At 52.2% G+C, this 20,983-nt stretch overlaps 2 protein-coding genes across 2 annotated transcripts in view; both read left to right on the forward strand.

The window, feature by feature from the left end:
* Positions 1–19,332, forward strand: part of Foxk1 (forkhead box K1) — a 66,619-nt gene extending 47,287 nt beyond the window's left edge. The window contains exons 3-9 of the mRNA XM_031338571.1: positions 4,716–4,872; positions 6,442–6,588; positions 7,981–8,174; positions 10,147–10,313; positions 10,397–10,681; positions 11,896–12,120; positions 12,932–19,332. Of these exons, the coding sequence (XP_031194431.1) occupies positions 4,716–4,872; positions 6,442–6,588; positions 7,981–8,174; positions 10,147–10,313; positions 10,397–10,681; positions 11,896–12,120; positions 12,932–13,212 (1,456 nt within the window). The 3' untranslated portion in view covers positions 13,213–19,332. The remainder of the gene's footprint in view (positions 1–4,715; positions 4,873–6,441; positions 6,589–7,980; positions 8,175–10,146; positions 10,314–10,396; positions 10,682–11,895; positions 12,121–12,931) is intronic.
* Positions 14,841–20,983, forward strand: part of Ap5z1 (adaptor related protein complex 5 subunit zeta 1) — a 19,853-nt gene continuing 13,710 nt past the window's right edge. Inside the window, exons 1-2 of the mRNA XM_031338569.1 lie at positions 14,841–14,943; positions 20,381–20,602. Of these exons, the coding sequence (XP_031194429.1) occupies positions 20,517–20,602 (86 nt within the window). The 5' untranslated portion in view covers positions 14,841–14,943; positions 20,381–20,516. The remainder of the gene's footprint in view (positions 14,944–20,380; positions 20,603–20,983) is intronic.

The raw sequence follows: 20,983 nt of genomic DNA on the forward strand, positions 1-20,983 counted from the left end.
TAAAGAAACATTCTTCATTTACTTCCTGAGAAAGGATCCAGGAGAGGCATTTAAAAAAAGACCACCTAGGACTGGAGAGATGGCTCAGTGGTTAAAAGCACTGGCTGTTCTTCCAAAGGTCCTGAGTTCAGTTCCCAGCAACCACATGGTGGGTCACAACCATCTGTAGTAGGATCCGATCCCTCTTCTGGTGTGTCCAAAGAGAACATCAGTGTTCTTACATATAAAATAAACAAGTCAAACAAAAACAAAAAACACCTAGCTAGCATGGTGATTTGATCCCTTTAAAAAAAAAAAAAACTGTTGAGGAACTGGAAATTGAACCCAAGACTTAGGCAAGTACTTGATGTAGACTGTCTTGAATTCAAGTCACTGCATGTTCTCGGAGCTCAGCTTCCAGAGTAGCTGGGATTACAAGCCTGTGCCCAAACCTGTGTGTGTGGGGAACAGAGTTCAACCTCAGGTACCAGTTCTCTCCAGTGCCCACAGGATGCTCTCCCTGGTCTAGAACTCACCAGTTACTCTAGGCTGACTGGCCAGTGAGTCCCAGGGATCCTCCTGTCTCTGCTTCCCCAGTGCTGGGATTGCAAGTTCTAGTCCCCACACCTAGCTTTTTGACATGGGTTCTGGACATTGCATTCAGATCTTCATACTTATGTGGCCAGCACTTTACCAGCTGTGGTACCTTCACAGCCCCGAACCCAGCAATTCTGGCTGTGAGGCTGGCACTGGAAGAAAGTGACCAGAGAGGCCCTGCTACCGACACTGTCAAGGTGCTGGCTGGAGCAACAGCAGTGGATGGGTGGTGTGGGTGGGGTATGCCTTCAGATTTCTTTTCTCAGTTTGAAGTCTGCTCACATTAACATGCAGAAGTGCAGTGGAGTTCAAGGTCTCCTTCAGCTGTGAGCTCAAGGCCAGCTAAAGAAATAAACTGAGGCCCTAGAGAAGGTTAGCATGCTCTCTCCCCAGTATAAACAAAAGGAAGAGAAGAAAAAGAAGTAGAGTAAGGAGAAGTGGCTGCCTGTGCCTGTCGGGGCCCTGGACTCCTGAGCCAGGCAGGAGTGTTTCTCGGCATGTCTGAGGAGTCAAGCAAGCCAGGCTCCAGGGTGTGGCAGAGGCTGTCACTGGGCCAGCATGAGATTATCAAGGTTGCTGCTGGAACAGGCCAGGGCCAGGCCAGTCCGCAGGAGCTGACTGGCATTCACAGCCTTCAAGCTTTCTCATTGACTCCAGAGTGTGCACACCACTGGGCCCACAACGTGTGTGTGTATGTGTGTGAACTCCTCTGAGGCTGTGCTCAGTTTTCCTGTCTGTTGTTTGATACAGGGTCTCTCACTGGCCAACAACTGGTCTCTCACTGTTACTAGACAGTGACAGGCATAATAAGTTCATTCAGCTCTGCTCCCCGTATTCAGACTCCATCACACCCTCCAAGCTGGCCCTCCACCAAGTTCTGGCACCTCTGGTTCCAGGGTGGAGCCAGTCAGTTTGTTTGGGGACTGAGTCCCAGGTTCCCCACAGGGAGGAACCGTGGGAGCATGAGGCTCCTCCTGAAGGTGTGCATGACCTCCATTGGAGCAGAGCAACCTTGCAGGCTCCTCGGTTGTTTCACTGTGGTTCTGTGAGGGCAGCTTTTAGGGGTGGGTTTGTTTTGGTTTTATTTGTTTGGGTTTTAAAGGCAGAGTCAGTCAGTCTTGCTGAAATAGGCTAGTCTGCAGGCTCCAACCCTCTTGGCCGGTCACCCTTGGCCAGGGATTCACCTGACTCCCGTGGTCCCGTGGTCCCGTGGTTGTTTTAGGGCTCTGAGACTTGAGCCCCAGCAGCAGCCTGCCCTGCCTCAGGTGCAGCTCTCTCCTTGTAGCCTGCTTGCAGGGATGGTTCAGTGGGTTGTATTGAGAAAGCATGCTGTCCTGGCGTCTGCCCTGCAGAGGCTGCTGGGAAACTGCCTTTACAGACTCAGGACTGGAGCACTCACTGCACATCCCAGCTGTGGCCACACAGGGATCACTCACTGGCAGGAGCCAGGCTGAGTTGGCTGGGGTTGCCTCCTGGAGGGTGTGGGAGGCAAGGGAGTAGGGGTCATAAATGCATATTGAGCCCAGAGTCTCACACATGCTAGGCAAGCCTCTGCCACTGACTGCACCCCGGCCCTCTCCTCTAGATGAGTGCTCTATCACTGAGCTACATTCTCAGACTCCTTTAACTTTTTCTGAGGGGGAGGACAGGGTTGGTGGGGACAGGACTGAGTCTCACTTGGTTTCCCAGACTGGAAGTGTACTCATTTCGTATGCCAGACCAAGCTTGAGCTATAATCCTCCTGCCTCAGCTTCCCCAGTAGCTGGGATGACAGGCCTGCAACCATCAAGTCTGTCTCTTGACTTTTGCTGTTTCTAAGGTGGGCTTCTGCCGCATTCTGTGTGCCTCTTCTGTTAACCCAGCCTGTGGGCCATGGAGACCTTGACTCTGGATTTTGCACTTGAGAATGAAGGTGTGCAGGATACTTCCTTGGGAACAGGTGATATGGCCTTGCTGTCTGGGCCCTTAGAATGGGCAGGGAGACTACGTATACCCAGGATTGATGCTCTGCCATCTCCTCGGCTTCACCCAAGTATGAGCTTCCCTGACCCCCCCCACACACACCCCTCTACCTATGCTGGGTGTCCATGGCCTGCCACTAGGAAGTGTACTGTGTTCCCTAGTGACTTCTCAGTCCCATGGTCACCAATGAGGCTTGATGTCTCTTGTTCTTGGGGTAAACGCTGAGGTCATTATTGGCCCAGGCCTGGGGCAGGATGCCATTCACAGTACAGGTTGGCACTGCTCAGTGACTCTCCAGTGCCACCCTGCGCTCTCCAGTGCTCTCACCCCCGGGCCACATTTCTCTTGACCAGGCTTTTGCTCCAAGTCTGCTTTTGAAGTCTGGCTCTTAAAAAATCTTTATTTGTTTGTTTGTTTGGTTTTAAGGCAGGGTCTTACTGTTAAGCTATGGCTAGCCTCGAACTCACAGAGATCTGCCTGCCTCTGCCTCCTGAGTGCTGACATCAAAGGAGTGCTATGCACAGAGAAATCTGATTTTTGAGTGTGTGGACATTGGATTCAGAATTACATTCAGACTGGTGTGGTGTGCATGCCTGGGAATCCTTACATGTGATCATGTTAGACATTCCATTCCATCCTAGGTTTTATGATGGGATCTTGTCTCAAGGAAAAGAGAGAATTAAATTCAAGCCAGACATGTGGCACATGCCTATTATATTTCTAGCACTCAAAGAATGAGGCAGGAGGATGGTGAGTTTGAGACCAGCTTGAGCTACACATCAAGTCCCCCTTTAAAAAGAAAAAGAACCACAGAGAAAGTTATGGTTTCCCTCCCCTCGGGGCCTCTGTTTGCCGATGGTCCTTTGTTTGTAGCAAAGCCTCTGCTGGGCCTGAGGACCAGGGCGGGGAGGAGGCCAACAGAAATTATCAGAATTTTGAGGTGGTCAGAGAAGAAGAGAACATGAACCCCTAAACTAGGGACTTTAGGATTCTATGTAGTGTACACCCCTCCTTCCTACAGAAGGGTCATGACCCCAGAAGGAAGTCATCCTCCCACCATGCCTCAGTGAGCTTTCGCTGTCCCTTGCTGAGTCCTGAGCAGCTCTCAGGAAGAAGGAGATGGACCAGCAGCCACCCACAGGGTCACATCCCAGGCCCGAGGGACATTGTACAGGCAGAGAACAGCCATGCCAGAGAGTGGTGGCCTGACACTTGTCATTTGCAGCCACGGGTGTTAGTGGGATGATGTGACAGGTTTTCTGCAGTGAGGGCGGAGGCAAGGTACAGAACAGTGACAAGAAGCCCACCCTCTTCAGAGATTGATTATTCTTCCCTATTTGAAAGATTTTATCTTTAACTTGTGTGTGTGTACCTCCCATGTGTCTGCACCACAGTTTACATATGGAGGTCGGAGGACAAGCTGTGAGAGCCAGTTAGATTCTTCCACCATGTGGCTCTCCAGGGTTGGACTCAGGTGTTCTGCTTCGGCAGCAATCATCTTCACATGTGGAGCCATCTACTAGAGCCTTTCTTAATCAGTTAGCTCACTCACTGATCAGCCAACCAACCAAAGCCCTGGGTTCCAGGTGGTGTTGGCTGGGTCCTCTTCTGAACAGCCCACAGCTGTGCTGCCGTTACTGGTGGTAGGTCACAGTGGAGCTGATGGCCTAGGGCAGAGAATTCTATGTGCCCCCTCTTCTTCCTGCCAGCAGACCTCCCCTCAACAGACCTCACTCCCCCACATCCACATCCACATCCACCTCCACAGCATCTGTTTCAAGCTCCCTTGTGTGGGCTTACTTGCCATCCAAGCCTGTTCTTGGAGCGCCATCTTGTGGTCATTTTTATGCTAGCCATGCCTTTACAGCCCAGAGCAGCATGCATGCCTTTGCTGAAGCAACTGGGGCTACTGCTTTTGTGCTTATTAGAACCTCTTGGCCTGGAGACTCAGCTTCCTACAACTTTGGCCTTGGCCTCAGAGGATAAAAGCATGTCTGTCCTCTCTTGGGTTCTTTGGTTGTATTTCTCTAGTTTTCTGAAGCTGATCACCCAGTGATGTTGCCAGTAAGGCAGAAATAACACCTCCATCCATCCTCCGTGGTGATTCGGAGACAGGTCCCCACCCCGAGTCCTTCTTCCCAGGGTCTCAGACTGACTGTGTTTTTTCTTCTCTTTAGTGTCCCCAACTCCTGTCCAGCAAGTCCTCGAGGGGCTGGGTCATCCAGTTACCGCTTCGTCCAGAATGTGACCTCCGACCTTCAGCTGGCTGCAGAGTTCGCTGCGAAGGCAGCCTCTGAGCAGCAAGCAGACACGTCTGGCGGAGACAGCCCCAAGGTCTGAACTCAGACACGTTATGATGACCAAGACTCTGCTGAGGGTGGCTCAGTTGGGGTACTCAAGGTTGCTGCACGGAAGGATTTGGCTACCCATGTCGGTTCCCAAATGTGAGCTTTGCCATTGCAGTGAGCTGGAGTCCTGTCCCTCTGCAGTGAGCTAGAGTCCTGTTCCTCTGCAGTGAGCTGGAGTCCTGTTCCCCTCTCAGGTCCTTCTTGTTCTGTCCACTGCTAGTGAGACATTTTCAGAGTTTAATAGACTTTAAGACAAATGACACATTTGTCTTTCTTTTCTACCCACCCTCTCTTTTACCTTTTTCAAGACAGGTTTCTCTGTGTTACTCTGGCTGTTCTGGCACTTGCTCTGTAGATCAGGCTGGCCTTGAACTCACAGAGATCCATCTGCCTCTGCTTCCCAAATGCAGAGATTAAAGGGTGCGCCGCCACCACCTGCCCCACCCCCACCCTCTTTTGATGGTACTGGGAATTGAACCGGGGAGTGATTCAAGGGGCTATGCCACCAACCCTCCTTTTGCTTTTTATTTTGGGGCAGAGTCTCACTAAGTAGCCCTGGCCGGTTTTGAACTTGTGACTGCCCCACCTCCACCTCCTTAGTAGTTACGATGACTGGCCTGTGCCACCAGATCAGCCACATTTTTTTTTTTTTATAACTGTGTCTTTGTTCCTTTCCATCTGGTAGCTGGCAATGTGTTGGGGAGTGAGAAACTCCAGGATTCAATGATTCAAAACCTGTTTTCCTTGCTATGAGGTGGGACTTGGGATGTCTTCCGCTCCTTCCTGCCTCCGTGTGTCTGTCTGCACACACTTACATGTGCAGCAGTGCTAGTGCACACCATGACTTTCTCAGCTCTTTTCCACTTTATCTTTTTTTTTTTTCTCGAGACAGGGTTTCTCTGTGTAGCCCTGGTTGTCCTGGACTCAGAAATCCGCCTGCCTCTGCCTCCGAAGTGCTGGGATTAAAGGCCTGTGCCACCAATGACCTACTCCACCTTATCTTTTGAGGCAGGTCTCACTGACCCTGGCGCTCATGCTCACCCTGTAGACTATAGTGGCAGGCAGTCAGTGAGACGCTGGGATTACAGTGTGTGACATCGGGTCTTTCATTTTTCACAGGTGCTGGGAATCCGAACTTGGGTCTTCATACTTGCATGGCAGGCTCTTTATGAATTCAGCTATTTTCCCAGACCATTGATTTTGTTTTCTGCCTTTTTGAGAGCCTCCTGTAACTGGACCCACAGCTGTATAGCACACCTGACCAGAGGCACTATTCTGAATTCTTTTTGTTGTTGTTTAGGGTTTTTAGATAAGGTCTCAACCATAACCCAGGCAAACCTCAAAATCAAGGTCCTCCTGCCTCAGCCTTCCAATGGCCGGGACCAGGTGCAGTCAGTCCATTGTCCCATTGTTCAGCAAGCATGTGATGGATAAGGCAGGCCTCTAGGGTGACTTAACGAAGCCACTTTGGTCTGTGTCAGGAGTGGGTGGCCTGGATGGGGAGATTCTGTCCTGCTCTCCAATCACTCTGTCTCATGTGAACTCTGCCCTCCAGGACGAGTCGAAGCCACCGTACTCCTATGCGCAGCTGATAGTGCAAGCCATCTCCTCGGCCCAGGACAGGCAGCTAACACTAAGTGGCATCTACGCCCACATCACCAAACATTACCCTTACTACAGGACTGCCGACAAGGGCTGGCAGGTGAGGCCCTGGGAACCTGGGCAGGCTCATGCTTCACATAAACCCACAGTAAGGAGACACCCAGGACTTTACCCAGGTGAAGTATCATGGTACTTCTGTGGTGTGCCAGAGCCATTATAGAGCTGGTTTCATTTTGTTTCTGTAAAAAGGTCCATGTAGCCCAGGCTTGCCTCAAACCAAGGATGACCTCTTCCCAAAAATGCTAGGACTGCAGGCATGCTCCGCCATGCTGAGATTGTGCAGGGCAGGGGGTAGAGGGATGGGCTTCATGCATGCTAAGCACGGACTACCAACTGCGCCACACCCCTGCCCCAGAATGAACGTTGTTTTACTACTTTCCCTCTGTGCCTGGTTGCAAGTTTTTTTAAAGTTGTCTTTAGACAGTGTCTCGTGCTGGGATCACACCATGAGGCACCACTGTGACCTGTTACTGATGGTGTCTGTGCTTCCTGCATTATAACCCCCGTGACTTTAGCCACACACACACACACATCATTTCACACAGCAGTCCACGTGTGTGACTTCTGTGCGGTGAGGCCTCTGCATCACACATAATTGGCACAGGTTGAACCATTTGATTCTTTGTAACTAGCATTCTCTGCTGGCTAACTTATCCAGAAGAACCTTTTGTTTCTTTTCTTTTGAGGCAAGGTCTGGTGTAGCCCAGGTTGGCTCTGAACTTTCTGTGTAGCCATCAGTGAACCTCCTGCATTGGCTTCCTGAGTGCTGACAGTACAAACTGCACTCACCATACTCGTTTCTACTGGTGCTGGGGGCAGAGCCCAGGGCTTCCCTCGAGCTAGGCCAGCACTACACCAAGGGAACCACAACCCCAGCGCCACAAGGAGCTTTCTTGAGCCAAGGGCTCACTATATGTAGCCCAGGCTGACCTTGAACTTAGGATCCCCCTGCCTTGGCTTTCCAAGTACAGGCATGAGCTCCCACACCCAGCTTTCAGAATATGTGTTGAGCCAGGCCAGCTTTGTTTATGCTTCATTCCTGACTTGATCCTGCACACTTGTCTGTTTCTTCCACAAACAGCAGTGAAGGATTTTACTGTGTGAAGTTCGTTTTACTTTTTGTTTGTTTGTTTTTTCGAGACAGGGTTTCTCTGTATAGCTCTGGCTGTCCTGGAACTCACTCTGTAGACCAGGCTGGCCTCGAACTCAGAAATCTGCCTGCCTCTGCCTCCCAAGTACTGGGATTGAAGGTATGTGCCACCACCGCCCGGCCTGTGTGAAGTTTGAATAGCAGAAGCTACCCTGTGCCCCATGCATTCCCCAGGAGGGGTGGTCACCTGCAGCCGGGTGCCTGTCACCAGTTCCTGCTGCTGTCACCAGGTCTGCCCTCTGGTGTTTGTTACCCACAGATGTCTCTCTCTGTCTCCTATAGAACTCTATCCGACACAACCTCTCTCTTAACCGATACTTCATCAAAGTCCCTCGGTCCCAGGAGGAGCCTGGGAAAGGCTCTTTTTGGCGAATAGACCCTGCCTCAGAAGCCAAGCTCGTGGAACAAGCATTCCGAAAGCGGAGACAGAGAGGTGTCTCCTGCTTCCGCACCCCCTTTGGGCCCCTGTCCTCACGGTAAGCTCCCTGGCACTGTTCAGAGGCTAGATCCCCGGGTCACAACAGTGGGGGAGACTCAGTACTGGAGGATTGTGGTCTGTTTTTTGGAGGACGACTTCGCTTTGACTCTTTAGCTTTTCTCTTTGCTGCTTTTTTTCCCATTAATTAATTTGTTTACTTTATATCCTGATCATAGCTTCCCCTCCTTCCTCTCCTCCTCTTGTACTCCCTCCCTTTTGCCTCAGAGAAGGGGAGGCCTCCCATGGATATCAACCTGCCTTGGCATTATCCAGTTGCAGTAGGACTAGGCGCATATTCTCCTATTGAGGCTTGACGAGATAGCCCCGTTAGGAGAAAGGGACCCAGAGGTAGGCAGCAGAGTCAGAGACAGCCCCTGCTTCTGCTGTGGGGAACACACATGAAAACCAAGCTACGTGTCCGTTACATATGTGTAGAGGGCCTAGGTCTGTCTGTGTGTGCTGTTTGGTTGATGATTCAGTCTCAGTGAGCCCCTATGGACCTAGGTTAGTTGACTCTGTAGGTTTTCTTGTGGAATCCTTGACCCCTCTGGCTCCTTCAATCCTTTCCCCCCACTCTTTGCTGGGTTTTAATTTCAAGACAAGATCTCACTTTGCAGGCCGGTTGGCCTTGAACTCGTGATATCCCTGATGGCCTGTAGGCACACACTATGATGCCCAGCATGATACCTAGGTCTCGGACTTTGGTGCTCCTGATGCAGTCAGTGAGGTGGCTGCTGGCTGCTTCTGTAGTGTGTGTAGGAGGCTGAGCCAGCCATAGCTGGTTCAAAGGGCAATGAACCTGAGCTTTCACTGAATAGCCAGAGGCACCCCTGCTGATGTTGGGACTTTGAACTCCCTCTACTATCAGTGGAGCCATTTGGGGAGCATAAATTGTCTGCTGGCGGCAGAATTGGATGGATGGACTCCACCACTAATAGCTCCCCTGGGCCGTGCACCCACCTGGCAGGTAAAGGCCATTTGGACAGTTCCCTCTGATCACATGTGGTCTACCAGAGCCGGTATTTCTAAGGACAGCTGTTGAGTCTGCCTGTGGTCACCAGCAGATGAGAGACTCCTGACTCAAATGGGTCAGGTGGCCAGCAAGTGGCAGGCACTCTCAGGACTACAGGACAGCAGAACCTAGTGCTTCTGATACTGAGCCTGGGAGGAGCTTCTTGGGTAGGCGTGCATTATTGTCTGGTAGTTCTAAGATATCATAGTCATTGTTGTGGTCGTCCAGTAGCAAGCAGCCTGGGTTTTGTGTAGTACTAGGATTCAATCAATAGCCTCATCCTGGTAGCCAGGGCTTTACCACTGAGCCACAAGCCCAGCCCCCTGGCCGGCGCTGAGCTGCGCCCCAACCCTGTTTGTTTCACTTTTCATTCTGAGTCAGAGTTGTCCAGACTGCCCTTGAACTCACTCTGCAGCCCAAGCAGACCTTCAAGTTTCAGATCCTCCAGCCTCTGCCTTCCAGGTAGCAAGGCTGACGGGCTAGCAATGTCACACCTGGCTACAGGCTTTTCCTTTTGACATAGGCTGAGCCACTCCTGGAAGCAGTGTGTGCTGCAGGGTGTGCGGTTGCTAGGGAGCAGTCCACCCTCTACCCCTCAGCCTGTTTAATGGGGCGCCTACCTGCCCAGCTCCCCACTGAGTGGAAATAGCAGTGCTGGGTTTTCATCACCAAGGAAAACCTTAGGGAGACAAGAGAGAAAGAAGCTCCTGCAAGTGTGGCATGGAGACCTGGGGAGATGTGGATCCCAGGGGCAGAGACATGTGAGGAGTACCTTGGAAACTGTTGAGCAGAGGTGGTGGGGGTGGTCTGTATTGATAGAACCATTGGCTCAGATGTAGGGACGACATAGGATGTGTCTTCAGAATTGTTGAACGGGGTGTGGGCGTGGGGGTGAGTGTGCCTTTACCACCTCCACCATCATGATGTGCCACCTTGGTGTGTCCCTTTCTCTATACAGGAGTGCTCCAGCTTCACCCACCCACCCAGGACTGATGTCCCCTCGTTCTAGTGGCCTGCAGACCCCAGAGTGCCTGTCTCGGGAAGGCTCCCCCATTCCACATGATCCCGACTTGGGGTCAAAGTTAGCCTCTGTTCCAGAGTATCGCTATTCCCAGAGTGCCCCAGGTAAGACACGGGTTCATCCTCTTCCACATGTGAAAGACTGGGTGGCACCCACCCACGTCACTGTCCTCTGTGTCATCCTGCAGGCTCCCCTGTCAGCGCCCAGCCAGTGATCATGGCTGTCCCTCCCCGACCTTCCAACTTAGTGGCTAAGCCTGTCGCCTACATGCCAGCTTCCATAGTGACCTCACAACAGCCTTCAGGCCACGCCATCCATGTGGTCCAGCAGGCCCCCACCGTCACCATGGTGAGGGTGGTTACCACCTCCGCTAACTCAGCCAACGGGTACATCCTGGCTAGCCAGGGCTCGACCGGGACCTCCCACGACACAGCAGGCACAACCGTGTTGGACCTGGGCAATGAGGCTCGAGGTAATGTGGGCTCAGCTGTGTCCCAGCAGGATCCTCGCAGTTGTCACTGTTAGGCAGGGTGAGCCTGGGCCGGCAGGGAGGTGGGTCTCTGTTACTGTCTTCATAGACAGTTTAGACAGCATGGATTCTCCCTGAGGACTTAGTTCTTCCTTTGCTGACAGAGCCTTCTGATAACACAGGGCTGTTTATTTAAATTTTCTTTCCATTCATGGGAACATTCAAGATGCAGTGCTAATTTACTTATTTAAAAGATTGGTTTTATTATTCTTTCATGTGCTGTGACTGTGCTGCAGTGCCTGAGGAGGCTGGAAAGGGGCCCCAGATACCCTCAAACTGGAGTTGACAGTTGTGAGACACTATGTGGATGGCTTAACCACTGGGCCATCTCTCCAGGCCGTTTATTTATCTTTAGCCAGTGTCTTATATGGTTGGGCTGGCTTCAGACTCACTGTCACCTTGCCTCAGCACCGCTGAGGTTACAGGCAGGCATCTCATGTCTTAGGGAGCTGTGGTGTAGACATTGGCGGTATGCTCAGTTTTGTGAGAGGCAGCCTTAGAACTCTCTGGAAAGTGGTATCTCTTGGTCGTTACTCCCACTGGGGACTCAGCTTCAGTATTATCTGTGTGTCTTAATGTCGTCATTATGGAGACCAGCTTGGCCTGAATGTATAGACTTGCTTTCTCAGCTCCTACGGAGGTAGGAGCCAGCTTGGGCTGTGCAACAAGCTCAAGGCCAGCCTGTGTAACTTAACTAGACTCAGTGGCAGAGACCCAGCATGCGTGTAGCCTTAGGTTCAATCCCTAGTACCACTAGGAGCAACAACGCAGTAGTAATCGCAATCATAGAAATGATGTCTTGGCAAAAGAGACAGTCTCATTCCAGACAATACACCTTGCCTCACAGCCTAAGTTTGATTGGTTGTAGTTGAAGGTATTATTATGATTTTATTTATTTTCATTCTGCGTTTGGTGTTTGTGACAGAGGCTATGAAGCCCAAGCTGACCTTGAACACGCTCTGTAACCGAGGATGACTTGAAATCCTCGGTCTCCCACCATTCCCAGCATGTTTTAAAGCCCTTTTAATTTAAACACATTCCAAGGATTTTCTTGGGAAGCCCTCTCCCAGTGCTACCCCAGCCCCAGCCCCTCAGCCGACCCCATGCTGGGCATTGGTGGGACCATGTGTGGCTCTGACTGGCTGCCTGCCCCACAGGTTTGGAAGAGAAGCCCACCATAGCATTTGCCACAATCCCCGCAGCCAGCCGAGTTATCCAGACGGTCGCCAGCCAGATGGCTCCAGGAGTCCCTGGACACACAGTCACCATCCTGCAGCCGGCTACACCAGTGACTATCGGGCAGCACCACCTTCCGGTCCGGGCTGTCACTCAGAATGGAAAGCATGCTGTACCCACGAATAGCTTGACTGGCAATGCTTATGGTGAGGCCCCAGCCTGTCTTCAGCCTGAGCCCAGCACCGGGGACCCACCCTGAGGCAGTGCAGCTCAGGGGAGTGCCTGCTTATCCCATCCACTCAGTGGCTCAGTGTCCTGCGCACCTGCTGTGTGCCAGGACTGAGGCCACACTCAGGAAAGAGCACTGACAGGGTGACCCCATGTCAGCTAGGGTGGAGCGGAGGTCAGAGGAGGAAGTCAGGCAGCCCACGGGGTGCGGTGCTGGTAGCTAGGCTTCTTTGCATCCGGGTACCATAGTTATTTTTCTTGTTGCTATAATAAAATACCTGATACCAAAAGCAACTTCAGGAAGGGAGGGAGGGAGGGTTGGTTTCTTCACTCTGAAGATTCAGGGCTGCAGGTAGGAAGCAGGGGGAGAGGAAGCTGGTCCTCAGCTGGCTTTCCACTTTAGTTAGTCTTGGAAGTCAGCGCAGAATGGTGTCACCACAACCAGGATAGGCCTTCTCTCTTTGGGACCCTGATCTAGAAGGCCCCTCATAGACACACCCAGAGGTTTGTTTCCATTGCAAGTCTAAATCCCACTAAGGTGATATAAAGATCTGACATCACAGAGGCACTGGAGGGAGGGAGGGCATCCTCAGGGTGACAGAGGCAACAGGGAAAAGGGCCTGAGTGGAGCGGGGTGTTGGGTGACTGACGCAGACATGCCCTGGCAGGGAGAAGGGGCCTGTGAGAGGAACTGGGCAGAAAAAGAACTGTGGCTCTGCCTTTACTGCTCAGGTCCATTAGTGGTCAATTAGTGGTGACCCTTAAGTAACCTCTTCTTCCTACCGCCAGCCCTCACCAGCCCCCTGCAGCTCCTGGCAGCCCAGGCGAGTTCATCCACGCCAGTGGTCATCACCCGGGTGTGCGAGGTAGGGCCTGAGGAGCCAACAGCAGCCGTCTCAGTGGCCACTAATGCCGGGCCGACCCCGGCCATCTCCACTACCACATCTGCCTCTTCCAGCGGGGAGCCTGAAGTCAAGAGGTCCCGAGTAGAGGAGCCCAGTGGGACAGCCACCACACAGCCCACAGCTATGGCAGCCACCGGCCCTCAGGGCCCAGGGACCGGTGAGTGAAGTGTCACCTGCAGTGGAGTGAAACTCACGCCACAGGAGCCCTAGTGGCCAGCAGCTGCATTCAAGGACCGAGTGGCAAAGCTCACAATGGCTTGCAGCCCTCATGCAGGTGGCCACCACACTTGGACAATTTCCTTTTTATCTCCTGTCCTCCCATGGTTTGAAACAAACACATAAACACGTTCAGACAACTTGATTGTATGAATCTGGGGGTTCTGTGTGTTTATTTACCCCTCTCTCATGCCATCGCCTCTCCCCAGTTCTTGGGAGAGAAGGTCTAGCCAGCTCCTCAGGAATGGATCCCAGGCAGCACCGACAACAAGAGCCTGAGCCCCAGGACTGGACAGAAGCACAGTGCAAACCCAGGCTCCTCTCCTTGGGAGCGGGTCCATGGACTTTCTATTTGTGACTGATCCAGGAACAGACCAGAAAACAGAGAATTGCAAGAATTTCCTAGCCACAGGCTAAGATACAGAGCCCTCTCCCCAAAAGTAACAGAGGTTGTGACATTAACTGGGGTCAGGGAGGTCTACTTTGGCTTTGGACCCTAAATATTTCTTTCAGCTAAATATGGAATCTGGGCTCATCTCAAACCGGAGACACACAGAGGGGGCCATGTGTCTTTGAGGTTCCCTTTTGTAAGCAGCCAAGCAACAACAAGCCCAGGCACTCGCCCACACCAGCCCCTGGTGAACATGCCGCTCTCCCCGATAACTCCAAGAAGGATGGGCGGCTCCCATGTTGATGTATCAAAGTGCTTTGGGTTGAAAGTCAACCCAGGGCCAGTGCCCACAGCACCGAATGAGTTGAGAGCTGCAAGCTACAAACGGATATCCAGGAAACCTGAGCCAGCTCCAAGGGAAGTCGGTCAGCCACTTGCTCAGCAGGGAGGAGGATAGTAAGTGGCAGCGGAAGACAGCGGGGGGATTTGTGTGATATCTGTTCACACCATCTCCTCCCTCCCACCTCCCTATTCCAGTTTCTTGAGAACCCCAAGACCTGTCCAGTTTGAAAATGGAAACCCTCTTTTCCACCTGAAGCTGGGGTCCCTGGCCATTATCCTCCGGAAAGGAAACTACCTCTCCGGACAGCAGTTGGTGCCAAGTTTGATTACAGTGCAGCAAGAACCAAAGTGTGGGTGTCAGCTGAGGACTTGGACTCCCAGGGAAGGTCCCTTTGCCTGCCGGACAAGCGACCAACAGCACTTTAACATACACCACACCAAGTTTTGTGAGCAGGAGCCATCAAATGTTCCCCTCTGTGGGAATGAGAGTTGGTTTTGTAGAAGCAGTCATGGGGGCTGTGTGACAGGAGATTTCAAGGCAGCCAGAAACTCAGTGTTGGTCCTCTTGGAGGATGGTCGGTAAGCAACTAGCAACAGCTTGGACAGAGAGCCCCATGAGAGGCGGCCCTGTCCTTGGTATCAAACCACCCACCAGCCAGCCGCCTTTTTCTGCCTGGTGCCAGTCAGAAGAGCCCAGAGGGCCCTGTGGGCAAAGAGCAGGCTGTACAAGCTGCCTTTGCTGGAAGGGACTCCAGACCGGGAGTCTGTGACAGGAGAGCAGATGATCAGGCTGGATAAGTCCAAGCTCCGCTGTGTGGCTGCTGCCATTGAATCCACCACTCCGCCACACACACCAGGGACCAGTGCGGAGTGCCTGCTTCCTCCCTTGAGCTATCTCCCAAGCTCCCCAGCCAGTCATTTCTGTAATACTCAGCTTCAAGCCAGAAGTAAGCTGTGTTTTGGAGGCCTCCTGCCTGTGGCCTGGGAGGTTTCAGAGAAGTGGGGCTGGTGAGGTAGTGGCTGGGGAGGGTTTTCCAGGTGGACCTGCCCCTCAGATTTGGGTGGAGGGCTCTGTCTCATATCTCCCCTTGGTACCTGGCATGAATTTCTGTGTGTATGTCGTGAGCGTGGGGTTAGGGAGGAACGAATAGGGTGGAGCTCTGAGTTGCCTAGGGAGCTGAGGTGACAAGGGACATTGGTGCCAGCTGCTGATCTTCCCCTCCATCACCCTTTACTCCAAGGCTGTCCATGGTCACCCTCTAAGGCAGATTAAGATTGCAGATGGTGATGGTAGGCACTGTGTATGGCCCCTGCTTGGAACTGTGGGTCATCAGTCGCCACATCTATCATCAGGGCTCCTCAGTCTGGCCCTGAGCAGGTTGCTGTCCTGGTTCCTGAAATGTTGTGGGCTCTATGCTCTGAGGCAGACCTTCTCACCATTAACGGGGGTTGGGGGCCGGGGAGTGGAGGGGTGTGTGGAAGGATGCGGAGAGAGAGTGGGAACACACACTGTCCCAGTACATGGCCTGAACTACATAGGAGGAGGCTAGTCTGGTGCTGCTGCTCTGGGGACTGGATTTGGTCATCTATTGGGCAGCATCCCTGGCTCGTGCCAGCTTCTGCCCATAGCCTTAGACCCCAGATAGCCAGTGCTCAGATCAGGGATGCACAGCTAGCCAAAACGTGCTCCTGTGAGCTCTGAGCCACCAGGTGGTGTTCAGCTAGAGCTGGGATTGGGAGCCAGGAGGCCATGTCCATCCACTGTGTGGCCCATGGCTGGCAACCCTGGAGTGCCTCACTAAGCCCTGGGTTGGGGGAACAGTTCAGGAGCAGATGTGAAGCCTGGGGAGCTGTTCCCCAGGGGCTCCGGTCTCTGGCATGGCTTCATCTGAGCTTGTCTTGTTGGTAAGTGTTCCCTGGTAGACCAGGTACCTGACTGTCCACACATCCTCTCTCTTGTACTTCATACTCAGTGCTCTCCAGACTCATACATGCAGCAGACATAGGAAGTCACCACAGCAGCCACAAGTGAGGAGACCCTGCCTGGGAGCCTGCCTGCTCTCTCTCTTATTTCTCCCCATCCGTCTTCCTCCTCCTTCTCTCTCTTCCTGTCTTTCCCTACCCCCTCCTTGCCTCTTCTGTCTTTTCCCCACCCCCTGTCTCAGCTTTTAGCCTGGCATCCAGGGCATGATAGACATATCTATACTATCAGCTCTTGAGCCTTGCCTTTGTGCAAGGTGGGGTGTCTGTCTCACTGTCCATGAGGAAGCCCCAGGGCCTCGTCTCCTGCTTCCTGTGTCCTCACAGTCTAGGGACCTACCACCTCCCCAACCCATCCCGCAGCACCAGGCCCACCAGGATCTGAGGTGGTAGGCACTGTTCATCTTCCTTCTGAAAGGAAGAATGGCTGCCTGCAGTATTCTGCGAGAGCTGGTAATGGGCAGAGCCAGGTGATGGGGCCATGTCTTCCTTTATAGACGGGCACCCCTTGGGCAGTGGTAAAGCAGTGTAAGGTGAGGGTTAAAGTTAGTGAAGTGCAAGAAGGAATCCTTCCCATAGAGAGGAATGGGTGATGGGTAGAATGTGACTGTTCTAACTCAGAATCCTCAAGTTGCATGTCACCTATGTGACACTGCACACCCTGGGCACCCTGCTCACCCAGTCCCTCCCTCTCCATCCGAATGGCACAGTGCCTGCTTGGAATAAGCCAGAAAGGGATGTGAGTTTCAATTCTGGTGAAAGATGTCTCATGTGTGGGAAACATCACATCCTGATCAAGAGTAGCAAAGTCACCACAGATTGCCACAGGGTACCCCTAGTTTTAGGTCAGGGTAACAGAGCAGTCGCCTGTATCCTTGCTCCAGTCTTTGAGAATACCTCTGCTTAGAATCAATATTATAAAGGATAATTCAAGCTGTTCCAAAGATTGCCACTGCAGACACCGCTTCCCTCCAGAGCAGGGCCTCTGACGGATGCTTTGGCTTTTGGGGTGGGGTGGGCGGGGCAGGGAGCAGAGCATCGCCAAGGCCTTCCACCTGTCGATTCAGTCCTGTTCCCGATTTAATGTTCCCTTTCATCTTGGGAGTTCTCTTGAACTCAGAGTGGTTCTTGCACCCACCTGCTTGTTGGGCTCTGGGTTTTTTGTTTTGTTTTGCATTTTGTCTGTTTGGGTTTGTCCTGCAAGGTGAGAGCTAGCCAGTGGTCTACCACTCAGCTGCACTCCCAGACATTTTGATTTTTTAAACTTGAGGTGGGACTCACAAAGCTGCCCAAGCTGGCCTTGAACTCCCAATACTCTTGCTTCAGCTTCCTGAATTTCTGGGGTGATGGGCCTACATGCTGCCATGGCCCAGCGCTGTTTGCATTTTGTCTTGTTTTCTGTTTGCGTACCAAAAGCTGCTACACTGGTGACACAGCAGGGTGTGGCCTAGGTGCCCCCACAGACTGGCATGTAGCACCCACTTCCCACAGCCTGGGGACTGTCCAAGAGACACTTCTCTCTCTCTTTGCCATCCCTGACCCCTGAAGTCACAGCTGGTCAGCAAGTGAACATTTTTGAACCAACCACAGATGTTTCCTTAGGGAAAATAGTTCTGGGAGCCTGCTGTTAAAGAACAAAAGCTGCCCGAGTGGTCCTGCCTGCTGGTCCTGCCTGCTCCTCTGCTCTTCTCCACTACCCCAAGCTTCCCTCTAGCAGGCCTCAGCTGTGCTGCTGCAGGAAAAATCCTAGAACCTACACCGCCCCCCACCCCACCCCAAGGCAGGGCTGTCCCACAGATGAGGCCAGCCGCATGCCTTCTCCAGAGGTTCCACCTGGGTGTGAGGCAAGACGGGGTCCTCGGAAGGAGGAAGTGGCCAACTAGAGGGAGAGCAGCTTGGCAAAGAGCTGGGGAGGTGAGCTTGTGGGACTGGAGGCTGAGGCCTGCCCCACTCCCATCTTAGCCAGTGCAAGCAGTGGTAAAGAGAGTGGGATCCCTTAATGAGGATGTCTGTCTGTCTGTCTGTGTCTCTCTCTCCCTCAAAGTACTTCATTTCCATTGTGCTTCAGTCACAATGAAAAGCATGTGTTTCTGTACTTGGGCTAAGCTGTCAAACACAGGCTGCCTAGGACCCCCAGGACCTCTTCCCCCAAGCCCCTGTCTGCACCCCAGCCCCTCCAGCCCTGTCTTGTGAGAGTTAGAGCCTGCTGCTTTACCTCTGGGATCCTGTTCCTGTGACTACTCACAAGGTGATCGGTGTGGAGGAACCTGGGCCCCAGGCACCCCCAAAAGCCTGAGTTCAGACAGTGGCCAGGTGTGGTCCACAACCCTGGTCTGTATGTGAAGCACTTGCCGCCATTCGAGCAACCTCAGCACTGTCCCGAGTCCCTGGGACTGGCTGACCCTGCTAGAATGAGCTCTATGATCCACTAAGTGTTCATGTTCTCTGTCCCGTATGTATCCAAATGGCACCTTGGCTTCTGAGTCAGAATTCACTGGCTTAGAACTTTTGTTTTTGATTGGTAAAACTAGGAATTCAAAAATCTTAATCTTCAATTTGGTCCCTTTCTCCGCCCTTCCTGGGTGGGAGGGGCATTTGGGATCCCTGATAATACCTTAGCTTGATTCCTGGGCTGGGAAAAGGTGGTGGGGATGGGGAGGGATGACCCTAGCTGTTTTCCAGGTATCTCCTTGGATTCTGCTGTGTTCTTGGGGGGGCGGGCAGCAGCTGTGCACGTGTGAGGGAGGGGCTAAAGCCAATAGTGAGGTGGTTCTTTTTCTTAACTGAATGATAAATCTGTAAAAGTAATTTGGGGGGGGGGGGGGGGTGTTCAGGGAGTATGTGTGTGTGTGAGAGAGAGCATGTGTGATTTTTGTTTTGTTTTGTTTTTTACAGTGGCTGTCAAGTATTTTCATGATATGTTTAACACATAGTGCTTTAAAAACAGTGGTACCCAATATGATGGGAATCTGAGTTCCAGAGATGGGACGTGCCCCACCTCAGTGAGCAAAGGTCCCACTCTGGAGGCAGGGGTAAGAAAGGCCTGCGGACCCACACACCAAGCAGCAACACCTGGGCGTTCATTTCAAACAGGATACAGTATTTTTTTATAACCGAACCATCCTTTTTTTAAAAAAAAAAAAAAGTTTTGACACCTGAATGTGATTTCTAACTATTATTAGATGTTAATGTTTTAAAGCTATAACAAAGTGGAACTTTCTACTTTCTTTTTCATTCATTTGAACTGTTCTTTTATCTATTCAGTTGTATGTGGGTGGGGAAGTTCTGTTTTCTCCTCTTAGTATTTGTTTCTATAACCAGAAATAAAAATTATATATTAAAGAGATGTACCCACAGATATGAGTGGTCCCTGGAAGTGGGTGACTGTGGAGGGCAGACGGACCAACAGATGGCCTGGACACATACTCCTGCTCCTGGGAGTGAGAGACCTGACCCTCAGGTGTTTCTGACATAGGAGGCAAATGACCAGGGATTCTTGTTTCCTTCTATGCCTCCCAGGTGCCCAGTCCAGGAAGCCATGGGTTCAGGGAGAGTCCTGCAGGTGCCTGAGATCTGAGGACTCTCAGGTCTTCTGTCAGTTGCCTGAGCTCTGAGGATGCAGAGATGGTGTACAAATGGCATGAGCTTGCCCATCTCTCCCTGACTCTTGACACAGGTCCACCACTGGGCCAGGGTGTGTCTGCAGGTGCCTGTGTGTCCTAGTTACTTGCCAGTTCGTGTGAAGAGACACCATGACAAAGGGGTGTGGCATTTAATTTACAGCTCACAGTTCCAGAGGGTTAGAGTCTACGAGCATCCTGGCAGGGAGCGTGGCAGCAGACAAGCAGGCATGGAGTTGGAGCAGTAGCTGAGAGTTTACATATTGAGACAGCAGCTACAGGACAGAGTTAGTTAGCTAACTGGGAATGCTGTGGGCACTTGACCTCAGGCCACACCTCCTAACCTTTCCCAAGCAGTCCCACCAACGGGGGTGGGGGGGTGTCAAAGCATTCAAGGATATGAGCCCATGGGAGCCATTCTCATTAAACCACCATCCCATGGCTGCCTCAGTGGCCCTGGCAGACATCCTGACACTATTGGGCTTCGGTTTTATGTGGGTTCTGGGGACCCAAATTCAGCCTCTCAGGCCCATGTGTCGATCACTTTCATGTACTGAGTCATCTTTCTTGTTCTTTGAGACAGAGCCTTTCATTGGCCTGGAACTTGCCAAGTAAGCTAGGGCCAGCCAGCAACCTTTAGGAAGATTCTGATCTCCACTTTCCCAGGGCTGAGATTACAAGTGTGGGCTTTATTTGGGATGGAACTCAGGTATTCATGCTCGTTTTTACCAACTGAGCCGTCTCCACTTCTGCCCATTTCTCACTGAAGCCTTGCTTATTCTAGGTCATGGGCACTAGGTATTGATTGACAAGAACCAGAAAGACACGGATCCAAGTGTCTCTCCCACCGTGACAGCTCCTCAGACTACTACCAATTTCCTTTTGCTGTGTGTGCAATAGGCACCCACCTCCCAACTCAAATGGGGGAATGGTGCCAGGGCCTCATCTCAAAACCCAAGTCTATCAAGACACTGGGTATTTTTGAAGCAGGGTGCCTGACACACAGGTAACTTGAAAGTGTGTGTGTGTGTGTGTATGTGTGAGTGTGAGAGAGGGAGGGAGGGAGGGAGGGAGGGAAGGAGGAAGGAAGAGAGAGAGAATCCTTGCCACTCTCTACCAAGTCACTACCCCAGCCCCTTACTGGGATAAATCTAGGCAGGCACCACACTGCTAAACTATGAGCCTAGAGTCTACTACCACTAGCAGTGCAGTTCCGGGATCAAAGGAAACTATTCCGGAGACAGGAGCTCTGGGCTCCAAGCACCACGGTTCCATGGCACCCTGCCTGCTGGCTGACGGCTTCTGGACTGCAACCACTTGGGCCAAGGCCTCCGTGTCCCGCCCACCTGCCCCAGGACCGGAAGCTGGTGTGTTCCTTGTCGCGGGG

The sequence above is a fragment of the Mastomys coucha genome, unplaced genomic scaffold (genome assembly GCF_008632895.1).
Source record: "Mastomys coucha isolate ucsf_1 unplaced genomic scaffold, UCSF_Mcou_1 pScaffold22, whole genome shotgun sequence".
Lineage (NCBI taxonomy): Eukaryota > Metazoa > Chordata > Mammalia > Rodentia > Muridae > Mastomys > Mastomys coucha.